This window comes from Papio anubis, chromosome 7 (assembly GCF_008728515.1).
Source record: "Papio anubis isolate 15944 chromosome 7, Panubis1.0, whole genome shotgun sequence".
NCBI lineage: Eukaryota > Metazoa > Chordata > Mammalia > Primates > Cercopithecidae > Papio > Papio anubis.
In genome coordinates this window covers 137,533,119-137,561,063 of record NC_044982.1, presented here as the reverse complement: position 1 = coordinate 137,561,063, position 27,945 = coordinate 137,533,119, and the positions used below count along the sequence as shown (strand labels likewise).

Genomic DNA, 27,945 nt, shown 5'->3' with positions numbered 1-27,945 from the left:
CAAGAAAAGATTAAAAATCAACACAAAGAAACTTCTAAAGCAATCCAGGGAATGAAGGAAGAGCTAAACATCATGAAAAGAAATCAATTAGAGCACTGGAAATAAAAATCTCACTGAAGAAATTTCAAAATACCACTGAAAGTTTTATCAATAGTCTAGACGAAGCAGAAAAAACACTTTCAGAGCTTGAAGACCAGTATTTTGAACTAACCCAGTCAGACAAAAATAAAGAAAAAATAATAATAATAAAAAAATGAACAAAGTATCAAAAAATGGGATTATGTAAAGCAACCAAACGTATGAATTACTGGTATTTCTGAAAGAGAAGGAGAACAAGTTCACAACCTGGAAAACCTATTTGAAAAAATAATTCAAGAAAAATTTCCTAATTTTGCTAGCGATATAGACATCCAGATTTAAGAAATCAAGAGAACACCTGCCAGATACCATACAAAATGAATATCATGAAGACATACAGTCACCAGAGTGTCTAAGGCCAATGCTAATAAAAATATCTTACAGTCACCTAGAGAAAATGGTCAGATTATGTATGAAGGGAATCCCATCAGGCTTACAGCAGACTTCTCAGCAGAAACCTTTCAAGCCAGAATAGATTGGAGGTCTATTTTCAGCACTGTCAAAGAAAATGAATTCCCACCAAGAATTTCATATCCCACTAAACCAAGCTTCATAAGTAAAGGAGGAATAGAATATTTTTCAGACAAGCAATCACTAAGGTAATTCAGTACCACTATACCAGCCTTATAAGATATCATTAGGGGAGTTCTAAATGTAGAAACAAAAAAAAAGATGCCTACTAACACAAAATTAAACTGAAGTATATAACCCACATACACAATAAAGCAACTACATAATAGAAGATACAAAACAATAAGCTAAGAACTTCACAATAAAATCAAAATCTCACATATCAATACTTACTTTGAATGTATACGGTCTTAATGCCCCACTTAAAAGGAACAGAGTGGCAAGTTGACTTAAAAGACAAGACTCATCTATCTACTTTCCTCAAGAGACCCAACTCACATATAATGACACCTACAGCCTCAGGGTTGGAGAAAGATCTATCATGCAAAGGGAAAACAAAAAAAGAGCAAGAGTAGCTATTCTTATAAGATAAAACAGACATTTAACTCAAAACAGTAAAAAAGGACAAAGAAGGCCCTATATAATGACAAAGGGTTCAATTCAACAAGAAGCCTTAACTTTCCTAAATATATACACATCCAATATTGAAGCACCCAGATTCATAAAACAAGTACTTATGGACCTATGAAAAGACTTAGCCACACAATATTAGTGGGAAACTTCAACACTCCACTGACAGCATTAGACAGATCATCAAGGCAGAAAACTGACACAGAAGTTCTGAACTAAATTCAACACTTGATCAGTTGGACCTAATAAATATCTAAAGAGCACTCCACTTAACTACAAATGTGCATTATTCTCATCTTCACATAGAATCTACTCTAAGTTCAACCACATGCTCAGCTATAAAGCAGGTCTCAATAAATTCAAAAAAGTTAAATAATACCACAGTGGAATAAAAACACAAATCAATATCAAGAAGATCTTTCAAAACCACAAAATTACATGAAAATTACACAACTTGCTCCTAAATGATTTTTGGGTAAACAACTAAGTTATGCAGAAATAAACAAAATATTTGGAATGAATGAAAACAGAGATACAACGTGCCCAAATTTCTGGTAAGGCAGCCAAAGCAATGTTAAGAGCAAAGTTTATGGCGCTAAACACCTACATAGAGAAGTTACAAGGATCTCAAATTAACAGTATAACATTACACCTAAAGGAACCAGAAAAATTAGAACAATACAACCCCAAAGCTAGTAGAAGACAAGAAGTAACTAAAATCAGAGCAGGTCTTAATGAAGTTGAGACCCAGAAATCCAGACAAAGGATCATCCAAGTCAAAAGCTGATTCTTTGAGAGGATAAACAATGTCAATAGACTACTATCTAGATTAATAAAGAGAAAAAGAGAGAAGATACAAATAAACATGGTCTGAAATGACAAAGGAGATACTACAAACAATCCCACAAAAATACAATAGATTCTCAGAGACTATTATGAACTCTACACACACAAATTAGAAAATCTAGAATAAATAATAAATTCCTAGAAATATAAAACTTCTGATGACTGAACCAGGAAGAAATTGAAACCCTGAACAGACCAATATCAAATTCTGAAGTTGAATCAGTAATAATAATAATAATAATAATAATAAACCTATGTACCAAAAGGAACCCTGGACCAGATAGACTCATAGTACAATCTACCAGTTGAACAAAGAAGAGCTGGTACCAATCCTACTTAAACTATTCAAAGAAACTGAGGAACCTTAGCGGGGCTTCTCCTCACACATTCTACCAAACCAGCATCAGGGTTGGAGAAAGATCTACCATGCAAAGGGAAAACAAAAAAAGAGCAAGAGTAGCTATTCTTATAAGATAAAACAGACATTTAACTGATAACAGTAAAAAAGGATGAAGAAGGCCATACATAATGATAAAGTGTTCAATTCAAAAACTCTGATACCAAAATCTGGAAAAGACAAAAGGAAAAAAAAAAAAACTATAGGCCAATATCCCTGATGAACACAGAAGCAAAATTTCTCAACAAAATTCTAGCCAACAAATACAGCAGTATATCAAAATGTGAATTCACCATGATCAAATAAGCTTTATTCCTGTGATGCAACATTGGCTCAATGTACACAAATCAACAAATGTGGTTCACCACATAAATAGAATTTTTTTAAAAAATGATCATCTCAACAGATGCAGAAAAAGCATTTGATAAAACTCAACATCGCTTCATGATAAAAATCCTCAAAAAAGTAGGCACTGAAGGAACATACCTCAAAATAATAAGAGCCATCCATGACAAACCCATAGCCAATATCATACTAAAAGGGCAAAGGCTGGGAGCATTCCCCACAAGAACTGAAAAAAAGCAAGGATGCCCACTCTCACCATTCCTAATTAACTAGTACTGGAAGTCCTAGCCAGAGCAATCAGGCAAGAAAAAGAAATAAAAGGTATACAAATAGTAAAAGAAGTCAAATTATCTCTCTTCACTAATGATATAATTGCATACCTAGAACATCCTAAAGACTCTGCCAAAAGGTCCCTAAGACTGATAAACAACTCCAGTACAGTTTCAGAATACAAAACCAATGTACAAAACTCAGTAGCATTTCTATACACCCATAATGTTAAAGCTGAGAGCCAAATCAAGAATGCAATTGTATTTACAAAAGCCAAAAATAAAATACCCAGGAATGCAGCTAACCAGGGAGGTGAAAGATCTCTACAAGGAAAACTACAAAACACTGCTCAAAGAAATCATAGGTGACATGAACAAATGGAAAAGCATTCCATACGTGTGGAATGGGAGAATCAACATTGTTAAAAATGGCCATACTGCCCAAAGCAATCCACAAATTTAATGCTATTCCTATCAAACTACCAATGCTATTTGTCACAGAAGTAGAAAAATCTATTCTAAAATTCATACTGAACCACAAATGAGCCCAAACAGCCAAAGCAATCCCAAGCGAAAAGAACAAATTTAGAGACATCACATTACCTGAGTTCTGACTACTGTAAGGTTACAGTAACCAAAATAGGATGGTACTGGTTCAACAGCAGACACATATTCAAACAGAAAGGACAGAGAAGCCGGAAATAAAGCTGCACACTTATAAACATCTGATCTTCAACAAGTAGACAAAACAAGCAATCAGGAAAGGACTCTTTAGTCAATAAATGGTGCTGGGGTAACTGGCTAGCCATATGCTGAAGAATAAAACTGGACTCCTACCTATCACCTATACAAAGATTGACTCAAGATGGATTAAAGACAAATATAAGATGTAATACTATAAAAATCCTAGAAGAAAACCTAGGAAGTACCTTTCTAGACATTGGCCTTGGCAGACGTGACTAAGTCTGCAAAAGCAACTACAACAAAAACAGAAATTGACAAGCAGGATCTAATTAAACTAAAAAGCTTCTGCACAACGTAGGAAACTATCAACAGCATAAACAGGCAACCTACAGAATAGGAGAAAATATTCACAAACTAATTATCCAACAAAGGCTCAATACCCAAAATCTATAAAGGAACTTAAGCAATTCAACAAAGAAGAAATAATCCCATTAAAAAGTGGATAAAGGAAATAGCCAATTCTCAAAGGAAGACATACACACAGCAAACAAACATATGAAAAAATGCTTAATATCACCAATCATTAGAGAAATGCAACTCAAAACCACAGTGACATACTATCTGACATCAGTCTGAGCATACATTATTAAAGATTCAAAAACAATGGATGCTGGCAAGGCTGCAGAGAAAAAAAAAATGCTCATGCACTGTTGGTGTAAATGTTTATTAGTTCAGTCACTGTGGAAAACAGTTTAGAGATTTCTCAAACAACTTAAAAAACAGAACTACCATTAGACCCAGGAATCCCATAACAGCATGTTTACTCAAAGGAAAATAAGTCATTCTATCAAAAAGACACATGTACTTGTATGTTCATCATGGCACTATTCACAATAGCAAAGACATGGAATCAACCTAACTATCCATCAGTGGTGGACTGGATGAAGAAAACGTGGTACATAAACAACATTGAATACCATATAGCTATAAAAAGGAACAAAATCATGTCCTTTGCAGCAACATAGTTGCAGCTCCATTAATCTAAGCTAATTAACACAGAAACAGAAAACCAAATACCACATGTTCTCTAAGTGGGAGCTGAACATTGAATACATATGGACATAAAGATGAGAACAATAGACACTGGGGACTACTAGATAGGGGAGGGAGGTGTGGGGAGTGAGGGGTGAAAAACTCACTATGCTATGGTTACTACCTGAATGACAAGGATCTTTCATACAATATACCCATGTAATGAACTGCATGTGCACTCCCTGAACCTAAAAGCAATTTTTGTAAATGATGCATATGAGCCATAACAATAAAAAGTACATTTTAAAGTAACTGTAGGTTGTTTGCATGAGTTTACATAGTGCAATCAGTATTATTTCAATATTAAAACCATAATCAGAGGCCACGGGTGCAGTAGTTCACACCTGTAATCCCAGCACTTTGGGAGGCTGAGGCAGGCGGAGCACGAGGTCAGGAGTTCGAGAACAGTGTGGCCAATATGGTGAAACCCTGTCTCTACTAAAAATACAAAAATTAGCTGGGGGTGGTGGTGGGCACCTGTATTTCCAGCTACTCGGGAGGCTGAGGCAGAAGAATCGCTTGAACCTGGGAGGCAGAGGTTTCAGTGAGCTGAGATTGTACCACTGAACTCCCAGCCTGGGTGACACAGTAAGATTCCATCTCAAAAAAAAAAGAAAAAAAAAATCAGAAATCAACAAATAAAAGGGACTACCAGTATCCTGTTAGCTTTCAAATCCCTAAACTATTAAATTCCTCTCAGGGAGTGACTCAATATAGAAAAACACAATATTTTTACATTAAAGACAAATTGATACAACTATTTGCATACTCTGCATTCAGGTAAGTATTTATAATCATGCATTAAGGTCATCACTTTGTAAAATTTTAGAATTAGAAGGTCTCTTACAAGTCATTGTGATAGACTGAATATTGGTGCAAAATATATACATGTTCTAATCCCTGGAACCTGTAAATGTTACCTTAAAAGGCAAAAGCATATTGCAAATGTCATAAAGATCTTCAGTGGGGGTTAAGATTAAAGATCTTAACTTAATCCCCACTTAAAAAAAGGAGATTATCCCATGGGCTCTAAATGTAATCACAAGTGTCCTTATAAGAGAGCAGCTGAGGGAAATTTGACTATAGAAAATGAGAATGCAATTCAAAAACAGAAGCAGAGATTGGAGTGATACAACCATAAGCTAAGGAATACTGGCAACCACCAGAAGACAGAAGAGGCAAAGAATAGATTCTCCTCCGGGCCCTCTTAAAGACATTGGTCCTGCTGATGCCTTGATTTTAGCCCTGTAAGACTCACTTGGGGCTTCTGGCCTCCATAGCCAAGAAAATTAATTTCTATTGCTTTAAGCCACTAAATATATAATTTTTACAACATTAGTAGGAGACTAATACAGTCAATCTATTAGTGCTCAAATTTGCTGGTAAGTGACAGTATTCTTTTAAGATCTCCATCATTTTTCTCGGGAAGTGAAGGGAGAAAGGAAAAACTCTATAATATGTTGACATATTTAATTTTATTAAATGAGTCATGAGCATTTTTTTCTACCAGAAATGATCACATATTCTATTTGTGATACATAAATTATACCAATGGTTAAAATTAAAATGCTGAATAAGGTGAATAAAGGGAACTTCTAAACATTTTCTATGAATATCCTGCCTTCAGGAGATGGAGATTAAGTGTCAAACTATTTGGAAAATTTCTGAGAGAATATCATTGTGTGACATTGGAAGAAAGGAAAGTAAAAGCCATACAAAATATATTTAGGTTCAGATTAATTTGTGCTAAATAGTGGACCAGAAGATAGTTTTTGTTTTCTTTCTTAAATATTAATACATTTATCTTCCTTAGGAAATATAAATCAGATGCATTGATAGTAACAAAACCCTCACTTATTTGAATTAGTTAAAAATAATTGAAATTATGGTCAAAAAGAGATGAGATCCTGAAGGGAGGTGGCTCTCACATATAAATGCATGGACAGGGAGTTTTAAAGGAAGACAGTGCAAGTCAAGGAGTCTAATCATTAAGTACATCTTTTCTGTTCTCAAATGAGGCTTCGTGACTTAATCAAACAACTTCTAATTTCTTCTTAGAAAAAGTTACTGAAAATCAGAACCCAGAAAAAGTCAAATCATGGTTTGAGAGAGGTTGTAAGTATAAAATCTATCAAAAGACACATCCATCACAAGCAAGAATATTTGGATCATAAAAGCAGAAACAGAAACTAAAGAATGGGGGATACACAATGTTACCACCATTTTATTCTTTGTCCATATTTAAAAGCCTCTTATCCTTTTCTTAAGGACCCTGTATTAAATCATGCTTGATTTCATAAAATCATGTAGGTGGACTAGGCACTCTCAGTAAATAGTTAAAATATAAAAACCGTAGAAGAATAGACTAACTGAAAGAATATGGGTAGCAGAAACAGGTGTTTTTGTGATCTTTAGACAATTTAATTGCAACATGCCTAATCATTAACTTTTTGCTGCAAATAAGTAAAAACCTGTCAGAACATCACTGTTTGATAAAAATTTAAGAATCACTGTCTTAAAATAATCAAGATCTAATCAACCTCTTCATTTGATACACAACCCAGCTGTCAACCTGAGAGATTGAGTGGCTTGCTGAAATCACCCAGGTAATCAGTAGCAAATTCTGGACACGAAGCCAAGTCTCCTTATTTCCAGTCTACTAATGGTAGTTTCTTTCTATTATACTTTACAAATGTGTTTGTGAGTAAGATAGGTCAAGATTAAATATAAATATTTGGCAAATTTGTGAATTTAGGCTTGTTTATATTTTCATCATGAAACACACTTACCTTTTTATTTTGGGTATGGCTTTCTCATGAAAACATTTACAAACTCCAAAGTATTTACTATGATTTCTGATTTATAAACTGCCAACGTAACAATGTATCTGAATATGGCTTGTGTTTTGAAATGCTAAGTAGTAAACTTAAAAATACTCAGTGAGATTCCTACCATCTTCATTTCACACTACCCAGGGACATTACTTATTTGAGTCAATCCTATCCATCAGTTAGTACAATAACAGAAAAGCACGGCAAGCATTTGATTCATAATTTTATGCATTGTACTTTACTGTAACAGGTGCTTAGTCCTTGGGCATAAAATAAACTTGCAAAGTCCTCCTAAATGGATCAAAATTCATTATAAAGTAAAAGTCATAAATAATTTTGTAGGTAAACAGAAAAAAGACAGGAACATACAGAGAATGAGTCAATAGTTTTAAAATTATTACTATGCAAACAAGTACCTGTAGTCACTAGGGAGATTAAGTAAGACCTTGATGCCAGGGAATACAATATTTTGAGGGGTTAATAAGAACATAACTTTTAAAATATTACTAATACTCTACACCAGACAACTTTGCTTTCAAAAGTAACAAAATATATTCTCATACAGGTTTAAATAAAATAACTATTTTTTCTATTTCATTCACTTTAAAAATAATTAGCATAACTGTTAATTTCAATGTTTACCTGAAAGAATGCATCCTTTCGACTTAGAGGTATGCTCATGAAAAGTGTCACATAACTTTCTGAAATTCTATCGAACAAGCAATCTTGGTTTTCTCTGTCAGGCTTAAAAAAATGTGTGAAATTAAAGTCAATATTACAATTTAAAACTGGAATTTGTTTACATGATGACAGCAATTTTATTTATTTTTATGAGCAGATCAATTGGTATAGGAGAATCAGCATGGGTTTTGGCATAATGCAGACCCAAATTTTAACACTGGCTGTTTTGCATTAGCTGTATTACCCTGGGCAAGTTAATTAAGTCCCAGGTTTCTCATCTGTCAAATGTAGGTAATATATACTTATTTTAAAAGAGTGTAGTAAGATTAAGAACAGGGATCATATTTTTGCAACTTTGTATTTCAAGGCCTTAGCACAGCACCTGACAACAAAAAGCATGCAAACATTTGATGAGTTAATTATCCTTGCATTCCAGGAATAAATCCCATTGGTTATGGTGTATAATCCTTTTAATATGCTGTTGCTTTTGATTTGCTGGTATTTTGTTGAGGATTTTTGTGTCAAAATTCGTCATAAAAGATATTGGTAGTTTCTGTTATTTTTATTGTAGTGTCTTTCTTGGGCTTTAGTATCAGAGTAACACTTTCTAACTCACAGGTTGAGTTAGAAAGTGTTTCCTCTTCAACTTTTTGAAAGAGTTTCAGAAGGACTGGTGTTTATTCTTTAAATGTTGGTAGAATTCCCCAGTGATGCCATCTGGTACATCTGGTACAGGGCTTTTCTTTGATGGGAGGTTTTTGATTACTGATTCAATCTCCTTAATAGTTATAATGTTTAGATTGTCTATTTCTTTGTGATTCTATCTTGTTAAATTGTATGTTTCTAAGAATGTGTCCACTTCAACTACATTATTCCAATTTGTTGGCATATATTAGTTCACAGCACTTATAATCCTTTTTAACTCCATTAAACTGAAAATATTGTCCCCACTTTCATTTATAATTTTAGTAATTAGTCTTCCCTATTTTTTAATAGTCATTCCAGCTAAAGGTTTGTCCATTTTGTTCTTCTCAGAGACAGAACTCCTAGTTTTGTTAATTTTTTTCTGTTTTTCTATTCTTCACTTCATTTATCTCTGTTGCAATATTTATTATTTCCTTCCTTCTGTTAACTTAGGATTTAATTTGTTCTGTTTCCGGTTACTTAATATGTGAGATGGTGTGGTTGATTTCAGATCTTTCTTCTTTGATTTTTAATGTTTTATTAATTTTAATTTATAAATCATAATTGTATGTATAGGGTACAATGTATCATTTTGATATATGAATACAATGTGAAATGATTAAATCAAGCTCCTTAATGTATCCATTATCTCAGTTACTTATAATTTGTTGAGGTGAGACATTTAAAATTTACTTTTAGCAATTTTGAAGTATATAATATAGTACTATTAACTGTAGTGACCACGTTGTGCAACAGGTCTCAAAGTTATTCCTCCTGTCTCACTGAAACTCTTTACCCTTTGAACATGTGCCCATTCCCAGCCTTCAGCTCAGCCTCTGTAACTACTGCTCTGCTCTCTACTTCTCTGAGTTCAACTTTTTTAGATTCCACATGTAAGTGAGATCATGTGATGTTTATCTTTATAAGCCTGGCTTATTCCACTTGGCAATACGTCCTCCAGGTTCATTCAGGCTGTCATGAATGTTAGGATTTCCTTTTTTAAGGCCCAAAAATATTCTACTGTGCATTTACACCACATTATCCATTCATTCATTGACAGACAATTAGGCTGATTTCCATGATGGACACTTAGGTTGATCTCCTGTCTTAGCTATTGTGCTGCAATGAATGTGGACAGAGAGATATCTATTTGACATATTGATTTCAATTCCTTTGGATGTATACCCAGAAGTGGGATTACTGGAGCATGTAGTAGTTCTATTTTTAGTTTTTGAGAAATCCATACTGTTTTCCATATTAGCTGTAGTAATTCACATTTCCAACTGTATACAAGTGTTTCCTTTTCTCCATATCCTCACCAAAACTTGTTATCTTGCATCTTTTTTGATAATAGCCATGTGAGATAACATCTCATATATCAAACAGGTGTGTGAGATGACATCCCATTGTGGTTTTGGTTTGTATTTCCCTAATGATTAGTGATGTTGAGCATTTTTTCACATACTGTTCACATAACTATTTTTATGTCTTCCTTTGAGAAGCATTTGATTAGAGCCTTTGCCCATTTTAAAAATTTTATCAAATTATTTTTATCAAATTTGAAACATATTATTTACTGTGGTCACCATGCAGTATAACAGATCATTAAAACTTATTTCTCTGGTGTAACTGAAATTTTGTATCATTTGATCATCGCACCTTTCCCCATTTCTCCCACCCTCAGCCTCTGGTAACTACCTTTCTGCTCTCTGTTTCTATGAAATTGACTTTTTTAGACTCCACATGTGAGATCATACAGTATTTGTCTTTCTGTACCTGGCTTATTTCAGTTAGCAAAATATCCTCCAGTTCCATCTATGTTGCTGGAAATTACAGAATATCCTTGTTTTTAAAGGTCATATAGTAATCCATATAAACTATAAACCATATAAACTATATATACATAGTATATATATTTGCGAAATATATTTGTGATGGATTACTATCTATATTTTAATATATATATTATATATTATATATACCAAATATATATAGTATATATATATTTATATACCAAATCTTCTTTATCCATTCATCCATTGATGGACATTCAGGTTGCTTTCATGTCTTGGCTATGTGATTAATGCTAAAATGAACATGAAAGTGCAAATCTTTTCAACACAGGAATTTTAACTCCTTTGGATATAAACAGAAACGAGATTGCTAGATCTTACGGTGATTCTATTTTCAGTTTTTTTGTGGAAACTTCATACTATTTTCTAAAATGACTGTACTAATTTACTAATTTACTTTGTTTCTTTTAAAATCAGGTTGCTTTCCTGCTATTAAGTTGTTTAAATTGCTTATATATTTCAGACATTAACCCCTTATCAGATATATGGTTTTCAAATGTTTTCTCCCATTCTACAGGTTCTCTCTTCAATCTATTGACTGTTTGCTTTGCTGTGCTGAAGCTTTTTAGTTTTATGCAATTCCATTTGTCTATTTTTTGCTTTTATTGCCTGTACATTTGGCTTCATATTCAAAAAATCATTGTACAAACCAATGTCATGGAGCTTTTCCTGTTTTCTTCTAGTAGTTTTACAGTTTCAGATCTTATATTTAAGTCTTTAATTCATGCTGACTTGATTTTTGTAAATGGTGTGAAATAAGGGCTCAATTTCCTTCTTCTGCATGTGGATACTCAGTTATCCCAACAATAGTTATTGAAGACTGGCCATTCTCCATCATGTGTTCTTGGCACCTTTGTTGAAAACCAATTAATTGTAAATGTGTAGATTTATTTGGGGGCTCTCTTTTCTGTTCTATTGGTATATGTGTCTGTTTTTATGTCAATTCTCGTTGTTGTTTTTTACTACAATACTACAGCATTATAGTATATTTTTGAAGTTAGGTAGTCTGATACTTCAAGCTTTGTTCTTTTTGCTCAAGATTGCTCAGACTATTCAGGATTTTCTGTAGTTCCATATAAATTTTAGGACTGTTTTTTTCTATCTCTGTGAAAACACCACTGGAATTTTGTTAGTGATTGCATTGATTCTGTAGGTTGCTTTGGGTAGTAAAGACATTTTAATTAAACTAATTCTTTCCATCTATAAACACAGGATATCTTTCCATTTATTTGTGTCATCGTCAATTTCTTTTATCAGTGTTTTATGTTTCTAGTATACAGATTTCTCACCTCCTTGGTTAAGTTTAAATCTAAGTATTTTACTTTTTGTTATTACTATTGTAAACGGAATTGTTTTCTTGATTTCTTTTTTGTATAATTCATTGTAACTGTACAGAAATACTACTAATTTTTGAATGTTGATTTTGTATCCTGCAACTTAATTCATATAATATTTCAAACAGTTTTTTGGGGGAATCTTTAGGATTTTCTGTATATAAGATGTTATTACAAACAGAGATATTTCACTTCTTCCTTTTCTATTAGGATACTTTTATTTCTTTCTCTGGCCTAATTGCTATGGGTTTCTTATTTTTTAATGTAAGAATTTACAGCTATAAATTTCCCTCTTTGCATTGCTTGTGCTACATCTCATAAGTTTTGGTATGTTGTGTTTTTGTTTTCATTTATCTCAAGGTATTTTCTGACTTCCTTTTTGATTTCTTCTTTGACCCACTGGTTGTTCAGGAACAATAGGAACTCAATATATTAATGGGAGTATAAAATTGTATATTCACCTGGAAAAACAATGTGACATTTTCTCATTAAGCTGATCATTTTCATACCAAACAACCCCATAATTCCTTTCCTTCTGTATATGTCTTATACCTTCTGTTTGAGAGCTGGGCATCTTTCATAGGCCTGTAGAAACTGAGGTACATAATATTTATGCTTGGGAATAGGCATTCCTCTTCCTTTGCTAAGCCTTTAGGAGCTTGACTCAAATAAGTTAACTAACGAGCTGTATTTGGGTTTTGTTTCTTCTATGGTCACTCTCAGTGAAACAGAGGCTTCAGTCTGCTCTTGTGCTACCTCATTTTTAGAATTCTGGAATAACCAACTTTTGGCCTAATTGAGTTTCTTTGTCTTCTCTTTTTAATGTTATTAATTTTCTCTCTGGTCTTTATTATTTTATTTTCTTCTGCTTTCCATAGGTTTGGTTTTTTTTTTCTTTTTCCACTTTCTTAAGGTAGAAGCTGAACTTCCTCTTTTTGGAGAACTTCCTCTTTTTTCTAATGTAGGCATTTTAATTCTATGATTTTCTCTCTAAATACTGCTTTAGTTATATCTCACACATTTTAATCTGTGTTTTCATTTTCATTTAGTTCAAAAGAATTTCTGATTTCCTTATTGATTCCTGATTTGATCCATGGTTACTGAGAATTGTATTCATTTCCAAATATTTGGGGATTTTTTAGATATCTGTTATTATTTTATAATTCCATTTTGATCTGAAAATACTGTGTTTGACTTGAATTCTTATAAACTTATTAGGATATTTTCCTAGCTCAGAATATAGTTAATCTTAAATGTTTAATGTGGACTTGAGAAAAATGTATATTCTGCTGTTATTGGGAGGTGCTATGATTTGAATGTGTCCCCCAAAGTTCATGTATTGAAAACTTGATCCCCAGTGCAGTGGTGTTGGGAGATGAGGCCTAATGGGAGGTGTTTGGGTCTTGGGGACATTACCCTCATGAACAGATTATGCCATTATCACAGAAGTGTGTTTGTTATCATAGGAGGGGCCCTCTTGCTTGTTCCCTCTCTCATCTTCTACCTGCTGCCAAGGGATGATGTAGGAAAAAGGCCCTCACCACATGCTGGCCCCTCTATCTTGGACTTCCTAGCCTACTGTGAGTCAATTCATTCTGTCCATTATAAATCACCATTCTGTTATATTCTGTTATTGTAGCACAAAACCAACTAATACAGGAGAGATGTTTAATAAATGTCAATTATGTCAAGTTGCTTGAGAGTGTTGTTTAAGCCTTCTATATCATTCTGTATCCTTACTAATTTTCTGTATATTCTACCAACTATTCAAAGAAGGGACTGAAGTCTCTATACATATTGATTTGTGTATTTCTTTTTAAAGTATTACAAGTTTTTATTAAATGCGTTTTGAAGCATTTGTATTAGGTGCATAAATACTTGGAATTGTTAAGTCAGGTTGATGAGTTAACCACTTCAGCATTATAAAATTACTTTCTTTATCTGTGGTAACATTCTTTGCTTTGAAATCTACTTTATATGATGGGTTAAAAAAAAATTGACTTTATAAGTTAAATGTCTTTATTTTATTGTTGTTTGGAGGGGAATGATGCACTTTCCAGGTACTTGTCTTTTTTGTAGTCAAGGTCCCAAGAGCTATTTTTTTAGAACATTAAGGGTATTATAATATTATTACTGAAATTCTTCTAGTAAAACACAGTTTCATGTGCTGCTTATTTCTTCTCTTATTGATTCCCAGATACCACATCTGATATGGTTTGGCTGTCTCCCCAACCAAATCTCATCTTGAATTGTAATCCCCACATGTTGAGGGAGGGACCTGATGGGAGGTGACTGGATCATGGGAATGGTTTTCCCCATGATATTCTCGTAATAGTGAGTTCTCATGAGATCTGTGGTTTAAAAAATGTGGCACTTTCCCCTCCCTTTCTCTCTTTCCTGCCTCCCTGTGAAGAAGGTGCCTGCTTCCCTTTTGCCTTCCACCATGATTGTAAGTTTCGTGAGGCCTCCACAGCCATGTGGAAATGTGAGTCAATTAAATCTCTTTCCTTCATAAATTGCCCAGTCTTAGGTGGTTCTTTATAAGAGTGTGAAAACAGACTAATACACCTTCTTTATCTGTTCAATCCTAATCAGAATTCTCACCCTTCTGATTCTGGATCTTCTGATTAAAAATCTGACTTAGACTCTAATTATATAATATGTGATATATATTATGATATATATAATATATGAAGTCTAATTTCAAAGATCCAGAATCTTTTGAAATCTATATTAAAGTTTTAACTCCTCTGAAAGAACTCTAGACTTCAAATAGGATTTCTAATGTGTGGAATGCTCAAAAACTCATCTCTGTAGTTGCATCCAGAAAAGCATTTTTGTACTAGACTTATCTCTACTGAAAAATTAATTAAGCAAAAAATCAACTTAAAAAGAAAGTTTTAAAAATCACTATACCCTGAACTTATGGAGAAACCACCACCAAAAGGAGTCATGCAAAAGAGCAATGGAGGCTTCTGAGAGAAAATGAGTCTTCCAGATTTTAAAAACTCTTTCCTATGGAAAAAAACAAAAGAGAGATGCATGGAGATTAAAATATATTACAAAACATGTTAATGTAAATAGGCTTTATAAAGAGTATGCTTTCAATGCTTACAGATCAGCACTGTCCAACAGAAATTTAACATGAGCCACATACATGTTAAATTTTCTTGTAGTCACATTAAAAAAGTAAAGAGTGAAATTAATTTTAGTGACATTTTATTTAATCAAATATATTTAAAATATTTCAACACATAATTTTTATAAAAATTATTTAAATATTTTGCATTCCATTTTTGGTACTAGGCATTTGAAATATGGTATATATTTTTGATAGCATATCTCAACTTGAACACTACATTTTCATCAGAAGTACTAGATTAATATTTAGACTTCATAGAATACATGTTTGTAATTTTGTTCCAAGCATAATTAAAAGCATTTTAATAACTAAATGAAATTTAGTTTTTAGATTTATATATAAAGTAGTTACAAGAAATACAATAAAAAATTCAGCTCCTCAGTCATACTAGCCACATTTCATATGCTCAATAACCATATTTGGCTAGTAGATATTGAAAGGACAACCAAGAACAGCAAACATGTAAGATTCATGCCATTATTTCCACCTTTTCCACTGAGGACAAATATAAACAATCATGGACTTCTATTCCAATAAGCCCCTATCCTGAGCCTGTCTAGTGTTCTTTCTAAGCAAACAATTAATCAAAATTGGATTAAATGGCAATGTATCCATTTAATCATGGATAATTTAATCATGGAGGGCAAAATGACCAGTTTTACCAGGTAACCATCTTATCCTCATTTTAGCCCTGGTATTCACTGGTTATTGATCTAATGACCTCCCAACACCTGCAGTTTCCCATCGTTTGGTTACCCTATAGGGATACTACCCAAAAATTCCCACAGACACTTGGAGACTCAAAAGAAACACCCAGAAGGGTTGTGAAGAAGGGCAGTCACAACTTATTTCAGGATCAAAAATGATCAGGCTAAAACATCCTGAGCTGACAGAGCAGGAACAGACAAGAAGGAAAACACACCTGTTACGGTTACATGCCAAGCCAGTGTACACTAGCAACCTCAGGGTCCCAAAGCAGTAACACAGAGTTTAAAACATTCTTTTCTGGTAATCAGTGGGTTAGACACATCACTTGTCTTTCTTGCCAAATTTAATGCCCAAAGGATCAAATCTTGCTAAACACTTAATTTCTCATAGCTTTAAATATAGGTCTGATTCATTAAATCATACTGTCAAAATTTATCCTACAATAAAATGAAATATTTACGTACATCAAAATTATGGGCTTTTAAAATAAAAAGATAAATTCGTTCAGCATCCAAATGTCTGGGTAGCTTAGTAAGTTCATTTGCTTTGAATCCTGTGAAGCTGCAACCCTAGAAAGAGGAAAATATAACAGGAGAGTAAATATTTCACTCTTCTCAATATAGTAGACTTGTATAACTACAGAAGACCAATATTTAACTATCACTCATTAACATAATTATTTTACTTCTTTTTACTAAATTAACTAAAAATTATATATCCCATCAAAGAAACACCTTCGGCCGGGTACGGTGGCTCACGCCTGTAATCCCAGCACACTGGGAGGCTGAAGTGGGTGGATCACTTGAGGTCAGGAGTTCGGGACCAGCCTGGACAACATGGTGAAACTCCATCTCTATTAAAAATACAAAAATTAGCTGTGCATGGTGGCATGCACCTGTAATCATAGCTACTTGGGAGGCTGAGGCAGGAGAATCACTTGAACCTGGAAGGCAGAAGTTGCAGTGAGCCAGCGTTGCACCACTGCACTCCAGCCTGGACCACAGAGTGAGGCTCCATTCCCCACACCCCCTGCAAAAAATAAAGAAAAACCTTCATATGTTCTGCTTCTCTGAAATTAAAAACCCTGGTACATTCATATGCCATACCTAAAATAAAAACAAAATTGTATTTCAGAACTAATTTTGACATAAACTCAAATGATCAAGACTTTTAGCTAGACTACCCATAAATAAATAAAGACTAGGCAGAAAGAGAAAGCTTCTATACCTGTTTCCAACCCTCTCCTCTGATACCTCTCTCTATATTTAGAGCTATATTTATATTGTTGTAAACGTTATTTTAGTCCTACATAATACACTTGATATACAATCTGGCAGAACAGAAATTTTAAGTACCTCTATATTCTTCTCTGTCTCCATTTCATCTGAAAGCTGGAAAACATTTTAAATAAAATCTTTAAAACTAAATTAAAGAAATTTACATTTAGTAAATTTGTTCAGTTAATTAGTATGCATAGATAAATATAGATACGTGTGTGTGTGTGTGTATATATATATATATATATTTTTTTTTTTCTACAGAGGCCTAAAATACTATTGCTGTGTTTAATACCAGAAATTCAAAGATGACCCTTGCCCTCAAACTAGTTATGGTTCAAAAATGGAATCAGATACATACACAAACAAAACAAATAGAGATAAGGGCTGTAATAAACAAACTACTTATTACAGTTAGGTTCCTGGGAAATAGACTCTCTGGGGAAGTTTAGTGTTCAGAATGTTTATTGCGAATGCCTTTGGAATCAATGCCTTTGGCAGTCAAGGGAAGAGGCAGGATTGGGCAGATGGAGAAATTAGCTATGATGGAGGCCTAATAACCACAACTGGCTCGAAGAAGAGTTCTAGAGCTGAAAGTACCGATCATAGTTGTCCCTGGACTGAAATAGCCAAGCCTTTCTGCTCCAACTTGAGCAGTCACTGGATGGTTCCTGGAAATAAGCTTCCTCAGAAAAGGAAGTTCTCTGGAGGTCAGGAAACCAATGAAGGGACTGACAGTTGAAGGGTGTCCCTTAACAGCACTCTTAGCCTCTAGAGCACAGATCCTTCTTTGAAAGGGAATCCGGGTGGCAAATTTTAATGTCTACTACACTGCTTTATACACATAGATTAGTTTTTCATCATCTAGTCACGTTTATATATATATAAAACATATATAATATACATATACTATAGACAGACATAGATAGCAGGTTAATTTCCACATTCTTACTCCAATAATAACTAAGCTTACAGGTAAGTTTTACACACACAATACCACACATATACACATAATACACATACACATATTTTAGAAAGGAGATGACATATGACATATAAAACAAATTGGAAAGAATGATGTATTGCTTCCAGAAAGAGGATCGTATTATTCTCATTTTTTAAAGTGTACACAGGAATAAGAAAGAGAGACTTTTTAGGAAAAATGAGATCAAATATGATTGAAAAGAAGGCTATGTGCTTGAAAGTTATAGATCAATAAAGATGGGGTCAGAAATGGGACTATATTAAAATAGGAGTCTTCTGTACAACAAAGGAAACAATTAACAGAGTGATGAGACAACCTGTGTAATGGGAGAAAATATTTGCAAACCATTTATTTAATAAGAAACTAATATCCAGAATATATTAGTATTCAAGGAACTAGAACAACTCAACAGCAAAAATAAACAACAAATAATACCATCAAAAAGTGGGTAAAGGATCTGAATATACATTTCTCAAAAGAAGACATACAAATGGCCTATGAAAAACGTTCAACATCACAAATCATCAGAGAAATGCAAGTCAAACCCACAATGAAATATCATCTTATCCAAGTTGGAATGGCTATTACCAAAAAACAACAAATGCTAGTAAGGATGAAGAGAAAAGAGAATTCTTATAATACTATTGGTGGGAATGTAAATTAGTACAGCTATCATGGAAAACAGCACAGAGGTTTCTCAAAAAACTAAAAATAGAACTATCATACAATTAGTCCAGCAATCCCGCTACTCATTGTCTCTCCAAAAGAGAGGAAATCAAAGGGATACCTGCACTCTCAGGTTTACTGGAACACTATTCACTACAGCTAAGGTATAGAACCAACCTAAGTTTCCATCAAAGGATAAATAGATAAAATGTGGTATATATACACAATGGAATATTATGTAGCCATTAAATGAATGAAATCCTGTCATTTGCAGCATTATGGATAAAACTGGAGGTTGTCTGTTAAGTGAAATAAGACAGGCACAGAAAGACAAGTATTATGTGTTCTTACTCATATGTGGGCACTTAAAAAGTTTATCTTGTGGAGGTATAGAGTAGAATGGTGGTTACCAGAGGTTGTGAGAAGGGTGTTGGGGGAGTGGAGGGGATTAAGAGAGGTTGGTTAATGTGTAAAAACATATAGTTATTTAGAATGGTTAAGTTCTACTGTTTGATAGCATAGTAGGGCAACTATAGTTAGCAACGATGTCTTATATATTTCAAAACATCTATAAAAGAAGATTTGAAATATTCCTGACACAAAAATGATAGCTATTCTAAATAACCTGATTTGATCATTACACATTGCATGCATGCATCAAAATATCACATGTACCCTATAAATGGGTACAATGATTATGTATCAATAAAAAAGATGAAGTCAGATTTAATTAAATGTTAAGGTTAATCTCCAAGGTTTATTCTGCAGGAGGAAAAGAAACAGTGGAAGTTTTCAAGCAGCAGAGTTGCAGTAACAAAAACCATAGTTTTTGGTCATATAACCTGAAAAATGAGACCACAGAAATATAAATACATGTTAAAATTCTGATTGATAAATCCAATAAAACTTTTATATTAACAAAAAGAATAACTATTAAAACTTTTGTTAGTATAATTTACCTAAAGGCCATTTCAATAGATTTTGAAAAGTCATTTGATAAAATTAAGTAGTCAGAATTTTAAAACTTCTTTGAAAGGAGCATGCCTTGTAAATGTGAGGAAATACAGAAGAACCATTTGGCTGAGCAAGTGCCTAGCTACTAACCAGTATGTTTAAGCACCATCTACTGAATCACATCCCAAACTTCAATACTAAAAATATTGTGCAAATACATTTCCCAATAACACTAACGACAATAATTCAGCTACAAAAAAACACCCAAGACAAAGTCTCAGCCCTCTGAAAATATCCAGAAACAAAGTCAACTGACTACACTCAAACTACACCACAGTTAAAGGAACATCAGCCCACACAGATGAGAAAGAATCAGCACAAGAACTCTGGCAATTCAAAAAGCCAAAGTGTCTTTTTCCTCCAAATGACTGCACTAGTTCCACTAATGGTGCTTAACCAGGTTGAAATGACTGAAATAACAGGCAAAGAATTCAGAACACGGCTAGAAATAAAGATTATGAAAATTCAGGAGAAACTGAAACCGACTCCAAAGAATCTAAGAATTACAATAAAACAATACAGGAGCTGAAGGTTGAAATGATAATTTTAAGAAAGAACCAAACTGAACTGACAGAGCTGAAAAACACACTACAAGTATTTAATAATACAATCACAAGTATTAACAGCAGAATAGACCAAGCTGAGGAATGAATCTCAGACCTCAAAGATTGCTTCTCAGAAATAACTCAGTCACACAAAAATAAATAAAAAATAATGAACAAAACCTCTGAGAAATATGAGATTATGTGAAGAGATCAAATCTATACTCACTAGTGTTCCTGAAAAAGAGGGAGAGAAAAGGAACTTGTAAAACATATTTCAGGACATCATCCATGATAATTTCCCAAACCTCGTCAGAGAGGCCAACATTTAAATTCAGGAAACACAGACAGAACCCTTGTGAGATACTATACAAGATGACTATCCACAAGACACATAGTTATCAGATTCTCCAAGGCTGACACGAAAGAAAAAATATTAAATGCAGCTAGAGAGAAGGGCAGGTAAAACTACAAAGGGAACCTCACCAGGCTAACAGCAGACTTTTCAGCAAAAATCCTACAAGCCAGAAGAGATTGGGGGCCTATATTCAGAACTCTTTTTTTTTTTTTTTTTTTTGAGACAGAGTTTTGCTCTCGTTGCCCAGGCTGGAGTGCAGTGGCACAATCTTGGCTCACTGCAACCTCCCCCTCTTGGGTTCAAGTGATTCTCCTATCTCAGCCTCCCAAGTAGCTGGGATTATGCACCACCGCACCTAGCTAATTTTGTATTTTTAGTAGAGATGGGGTTTCACCATGTTGGTCAGGATGGTCTCAAATTCTTGACCTCACGTGATCCACCTGCCTCGGCCTCCCAAAGTGCTGGATTACAGGCTGAGCCACTGTACCCAGCTGTATTCAGTATTAAAAGGATGAGTTTGTGTCCTTTGTAGGGACATGGATGCAGCTGGAAACCATCATTCTTAGCAAACTATCACAAGAACAGAAAACCAAACACCACATGTTCTCACTCATAGGTGGGAACTGAACAATGAGATCATTTGGACTTGGGAAGGGGAACATCACACACCAGGGCCTATCAAGGGGAGGGGGGAGGGGGGAGGGATTGCATTGGGAGTTATACCTGATGTAAATGATGAGTTGATGGATGCTGACGAGTTGATAGGTGCAGCACACCAACATGGCACAAGTATACATATGTAACAAACCTGCACGTTATGCACATGTACCCTAGAACTTAAAGTATAATAATAATAAAAAAATAATAAATAAAAATAAATTAAAAAAAAAAAAAGAAATTCCAACTAAGAATTTCCTATCTAACCAAACTAAGCTTCATAAGTGAAGGAGAAATAAGATCTTTTTCAGATAAGCAAATGTTAAAGGAATTCGTTACCAACATACCTGCTTTGCAAGAGGTCCTTCAGTGAGTGCTAAATACAGAAACCAAAGACTGTTACTAGCCACCAGAAAAACATTATTTAAGTACATACACCAATGACACTAAAAAGCACCCACACAATCAAGTCTGCATAATAACCAACTAACAACAAGACGACAGCCCTAGAGGAACTGTCAGACCTGAGCTATACAAGGTCACCTTGCCCAAAAGATGGGGCCAGTCCATCTTGGGCACCCCATGGTCTGCTGGCCTCTCCCAGGGCCCCAGCCTGGCTGCACCTGCTTGCAGTACATACACCAGTGACACTATAAAGCAAACAAACAAATCTGCATAATAACCAGCTAATATCATGATGACAGGATCAAATCAACACATATCAATACTAACCTTGAATGTAAATGGGGGCTAAATACCCCCATTAAAAGGCACAGAGTGGAAAGCTGGATAAAGAACCAAGATGCATTAGTATGCTATCTTCAAGAGACCCATCTTGCATGCAATGACACACATAGGCTCAAAGTAAAGAAATGGAGAAAAATTTACCAAGAAACTGAGAAACAGAAAAAAGCAGGAGTTGCAATCCTAATTTCAGACAAAACAGACTTTAAACCAAAAAATCAAAAAAGACAAGGGAATTACATAACGGTAAAAGTCTCAATTCAACAAGAAGACCTAACTATTCTAAATATGTATGCACCCAAAACAGGAGCAACCAGATTCATAAAGTAAGCTCTTAGAGACCTTCAAAGAGACTTAGACTCCCATACAGTAATACTGGAAGACTTTTAACAGCCCACTGACAGTATTAGGACAGATCACTGAGGCAGAAAATTAACAAAGGTATTCAGGACCTAAACCCAGCACTGGGTCAAATGGACCTGGTAGACATCTACAGAACTCACCACTCCAAAATAATAGAATACACATTCTCATTGCCCACATGGGAAATACTCTAAAATCGATCACATAATTGGAAGTAAAACACTCCTCAGCAAATGCAAAAGAACTGAATTCATGACAGTCTCTTGGACTACACAGCAATCAAATTAGAAATCAAGACTAAGAAATTCACTCAAAACCATACAATTACATGGAAATTGAATAACCTGCTACTGAATGACTTTTAGGGAAAAAAAATGGAATTAAGGCAGAAATCAAGAAGTCCTTCGAAACTAATGAGAACAAAGATATAACATACGGCCGGGCGCGGTGGCTCAAGCCTGTAATCCCAGCACTTTGGGAGGCCGAGACGGGCGGATCACGAGGTCAGGAGATCGAGACCATCCTGGCTAACATGGTGAAACCCCGTCTCTATTAAGAAATACAAAAAACTAGCCGGGCGAGGTGGCGGGCGTCTGTAGTCCCAGCTACTCGGGAGGCTGAGGCCGGAGAATGGCATGAACCCGGGAGGCGGAGCTTGCAGTGAGCTGAGATCCGGCCACTGCACTCCAGCCCAGGCGACAGAGCGAGACTCCGTCTCAAAAAAAAAAAAAAAAAGATATAACATACCAGAATCTCTGGGGCACAGCTAAGGCAGTGTTAAGAGGGAAATTTATATCACTAAATGTTGACATCGCAAAGTCAAAAAAGATCTGAAGTTAACAACCTAACATCACAACTAAAAGAACCAGGGAACCAAAAGAAAACCAACCCCAAAGCTAGTAGAAGACAAAAAATAACCAAAATCAGAGCTGAACTGAAGGAGACTGAGGCACAAAAAAACATTAAAAAGATCAACAAATCCAGGACAACTCCTGTTTTTTGTTTTTTTTTAATAAACAAAATAGACTGCTAGCTAGACTAATAAAGAGGAAAAGAGAGAAGAATCAAATAAACACAATCAGAAATGATAAGGGAATAGGAGGTCAGAACAAAAGTTTACAGATCATAAAGACCTTGCTGATAAAACAGGTTGCAGTAAAGGAGGCAGCCAAAACCCACCAAAACCAAAATGGCGACAAGAGTGACCAACCTCAAGTCATCCTCACTGCTACACTCCCACCAGTGCCATGACAGTTTACAAATGACATGGCAATGTCAGGAAGTTACCCTTTTTGGTCTAAAAAGGGGAGGCTTGAATAATCCACCCCTTGTTTAGCATATAATAAAAAATAACCATAAAAATGGGCAACTAGCAGCCCTTTGGGCTGCTCTGTCTATGGAGTAGCTATTTTTTCATCCCTTTACTTTTTAAATGAACTTGCTTTCATTTTGCAAAAACATAAAAAAGAAATGATAAGGGGGATATCACCACTGACCCCACAGAAATACAACCATCAGAGAATACTATAAACGCCTCCATGCACATAAACTAGAAAATCTGGAAGAAACTGATAACCCTCCCAAGACTGAGCCAAAAAGAAACTGAATCCCTGAACAGACCAATAATGAGGTCTGAAATTGAATCAGTAATAAATAGCCTATCAACCTATTAAAGCCCAGGACCAGAAAGATTCACAACTGAATTCTACCAGATGTACAAAGAAGAGCTGATACCATACCTGCTGAAACTATTCCAAAAAATTAAGGAAGGACTCCTCCCGAACTCATTCTATGAGGCCAGCATCATCCTATTACTAAAACCTGGCAGAGATACAAGAAAAAAAGAGAACTACAGGCCAATATTCTTGATGAACATTGATGCGAAAATCGTCAACAAAATACTGGCAAATTGAATCCAGCAGTACATCAAAAAGCCTATCCACCACAATCAAGTAGGCTTTATCCTTGGGATGCAAAGTTGGATCAACATATGCAAATCAATAAATGCGATTCATCACGTAAATAAAACTAAAATAAAAATCTACATGATTACCTCAATAGATGCAGAAAAGGCTTTCGATAAAATTCAACACCCTTTCATGTGAAAAACTCTCATTAAACTACATATTGAAGGTATATACCTCAAAATAATAATAGCCATCTATGACAAACTTACAGCCAATGTCATAATAAATGGGCAAAAGCTGGAAGCATTCCCCTTGAAAACCGGCACAAGACAAGGATGCCCTCTCTTACCACTTCTATTGAACACAGTATTGGAAGCCCTAGTCAGAGCTATCAGGCAACAGAAAGAAATAAAGAAAGGAAGTCCAAATAGAAATAGAAAGGAAGTCATAACACCCTGTTTTCAGATAACATGATCCTATACCTAGAAAACCCCATAGTCTCAAAGGCTCCTTAAGCTGATAAACAACTTCAGCGAAGTCTCAGGATACAAAATTAATGTATAAAAATCACTAGTACTCCTATATAACAACAACAGTCAAGCCAAGAGCCAAATCAGAAACACAATCTCATTCACGATTGCCACAGACACACAAAAATATCTAGGAATACTGCTTACCAGGGAGGTGAAAGATCTCTACAAGAACTACAAAACACTTCTCAAAGAAATCAGAGATGACACAAACAAATGGAAAAACATTCCATGCTCATGAACAGGAAGAATCAGTATCATTAAAATGACCACACTGCCCAAAGCAATTTGTAGATTCAATGCCATTCCTATTACACTACCAATCACATTCTTCACAGAACTAGAAAAGGCTATTTTTAAATTCATATGGAACCAAAAAAAGAGCTCAAATACCCAAGACAATCCTAAGCAAAAACAACAAAGCTGTTCATGCTACTTAACTACAAACTATTATAAACTACAGGGCTACAGCCACCCAAACAGCATGGAACTGGTACAAAAACAGACACATAGACCAATGGAACAGAATAAAGAACCCATAAATAAGGCCACATATCTACAACTATCTGATCTTTGACAAAGCCAACAAAAACCAGCAATGGGAAAAGGACTCTCTATTCAATAAATAGTGCTGGGATAACTGGCTAGCCATATGCAGAAGATTGAAACTGAACCCTTTTCTTGCACCTTATACAAAAGTTAACTCAAGATAGATTAAAGATCAAAATGTAAAACCCAAAACTATGAAAACCCTGGAAGACAACCTAGGTCATACCATTCTGGACGTAGGTATGGGCAAAGATTTCATGACAAAGATGCCAAATGCAATTGCAACAAAAGCAAAAATTGACAAATAGGATCCAATTGAACTAAAGAGCTTCTGCATAGCAAAATAAATTACCAACAGAGTAAACAACCAACCTACAGAATGGGAGAAAATATTTTCAAACTATGCATCTTACAAAGGTCTAATATCCAAAACTCATACGGAACTTAACTAGAAAAAAGCACATAACCCCATTAAAAAGTGGGCAAAAGGCAGGAACTAACAACTTTCAAAAGAAAACATATATGCAGCCAACAAACATGAAAAAAGCTCAACATCACTGATTAGAGAAGTGCAAGTCAAAACCACAATGAGATACCATCTCGCACCCATCAGAATAACTATTATTAAAAAGTCAAAAAATAACAGAAGCTGACGAGGTTGTAGAGAAAAGGGAATGCTTATAATACACAGCTTGTGGGAATATAAATTAGTTCAGCCACCGTGGGAAGCAGTTTGATGATTTCTGAAAGAACTCAAAAGGAATATATATCATTCTACCATAAAGACACATGTAAATATATGTTCACTGCAGCACTATTCACAATAGCAAAAGCATGGAATCAACCCAAATGCCCATCAGTGGTTGACGGCATAAAGAAAATGTGGTATATATACACCATGGAATACTATGCAGCCCTAAGAAACAACAAGATCATGTCCTTTGCAGGTATATGGATCCAGCTGGAGGCCATTATCCTTAGCAAACTAATGCAGGAACAGAAAAACAAATACTGCATGCTCTCACTTATAAGTGGGAGCTAAATTATGAGAACACATGAACTCACAGAGGGGAACAACAGACACTGGGGCCTACTGAAGGGTGGATGGCAGGGGGAGGCAGAAAATCAGGAAAAATAACTAATGGCCACTAAGTTTAACACCTGGGTGACAAAATAATCTGTACAACAAACCCACATGTCACAAGTTTATTTATATAACAAACCTGCACATGTACCCCTGAACTGAAAATAAAAGTTAAATTTTTAAAAATAAAGCATTAAATGAGATGGCTAGACCAATGGTGACACACAGTTTTTCTAGTTCTAACATTATATAATTTTAGAACATATTTTTAAAAAGACTAAGTATCTGAAAGTAATTCAAAAGACTTGCCATTTTTATCAAAATCTCAAAGATTTTAAAAATTGGCAAAGTAATCTAAAGGTCATCAAAAAGAATTAATTTTCAAAAGAAGAGGGCTGATAGGGGACCTGCACTACTAAGTATGATATAAATTATTAAATAACCAAAAAATGGAATAGTATACCTTGAAATAAGTCTTCAAATAACTTGTAGTTATGTGAAGATGCCAATACTCAATAATACTGAGTATGAAAAGAAGGTAAGCACAGCTATCTTTAAAACATAGAGATAGATGATAGATTGGTAACAGTAGACTAAAAGGACATTTACAAAAATGTTATCAGTGTTCATCTGTGGAAATGTGGTGTTTATATTTTCTGTGAAAATCCAATTTTCAAAGATGATAAAAACATAGATACATTACCATTATCTTTTTTTTCTTATGGTACTTCTTTAGAAATTCCCCATATCTTTCCAATTTTCTATAAGAACCTTTAAGAAAACAAGAATTCACAGTATATTATATATATGTACCTCCTCTAAAAATAAACAAAATTTTAAATACTTTAAATAAATTATATACAAAATTATTCAATGAAATCAATTAGCAATTTTGATAAGCATATGTTAATACACACTGTTAGCTGAATTAATAATTGGAATTATTACATAAAGTATATCTTGTTTCATTTTTCTGAAATATCATGTTCCAACTACCATGTCTGTGGCACTTACTCCTATGTCTAAAGTTTTACGTCAACCCCTCTCTCCTAAAAAAGTCCACATTTTTCAAATAGCTCAGCCACTTACACTTGGTTGTTTCATGGTCACCTTAATTTCAATAAAGTGCAGTACTGTGGAGCATGGCCCAGTGAGACAATATGGGGGGGGCTCTGAAGTCAGATAACCTAGATAGACTTGAATCCAAGTTCTGATATCTACATA

General features: G+C 34.6%; 1 protein-coding gene across 8 annotated transcripts in view; it reads right to left on the bottom strand.

Moving 5' to 3' along the window:
• Positions 1-27,945, bottom strand: part of LOC116275848 (protein FAM227B) — a 290,793-nt gene that overhangs the window by 242,210 nt on the left and 20,638 nt on the right. For all 8 annotated transcript variants that reach the window (XM_031668708.1, XM_031668712.1, XM_031668713.1 and 5 more), the window contains 5 exons: positions 27,425-27,492; positions 17,401-17,436; positions 16,510-16,614; positions 15,112-15,210; positions 8,286-8,387 (listed from right to left, as the gene is read on the bottom strand). In XM_031668708.1, coding sequence (XP_031524568.1) covers positions 8,286-8,387; positions 15,112-15,210; positions 16,510-16,614; positions 17,401-17,436; positions 27,425-27,492 — 410 coding nt within the window. The remainder of the gene's footprint in view (positions 1-8,285; positions 8,388-15,111; positions 15,211-16,509; positions 16,615-17,400; positions 17,437-27,424; positions 27,493-27,945) is intronic.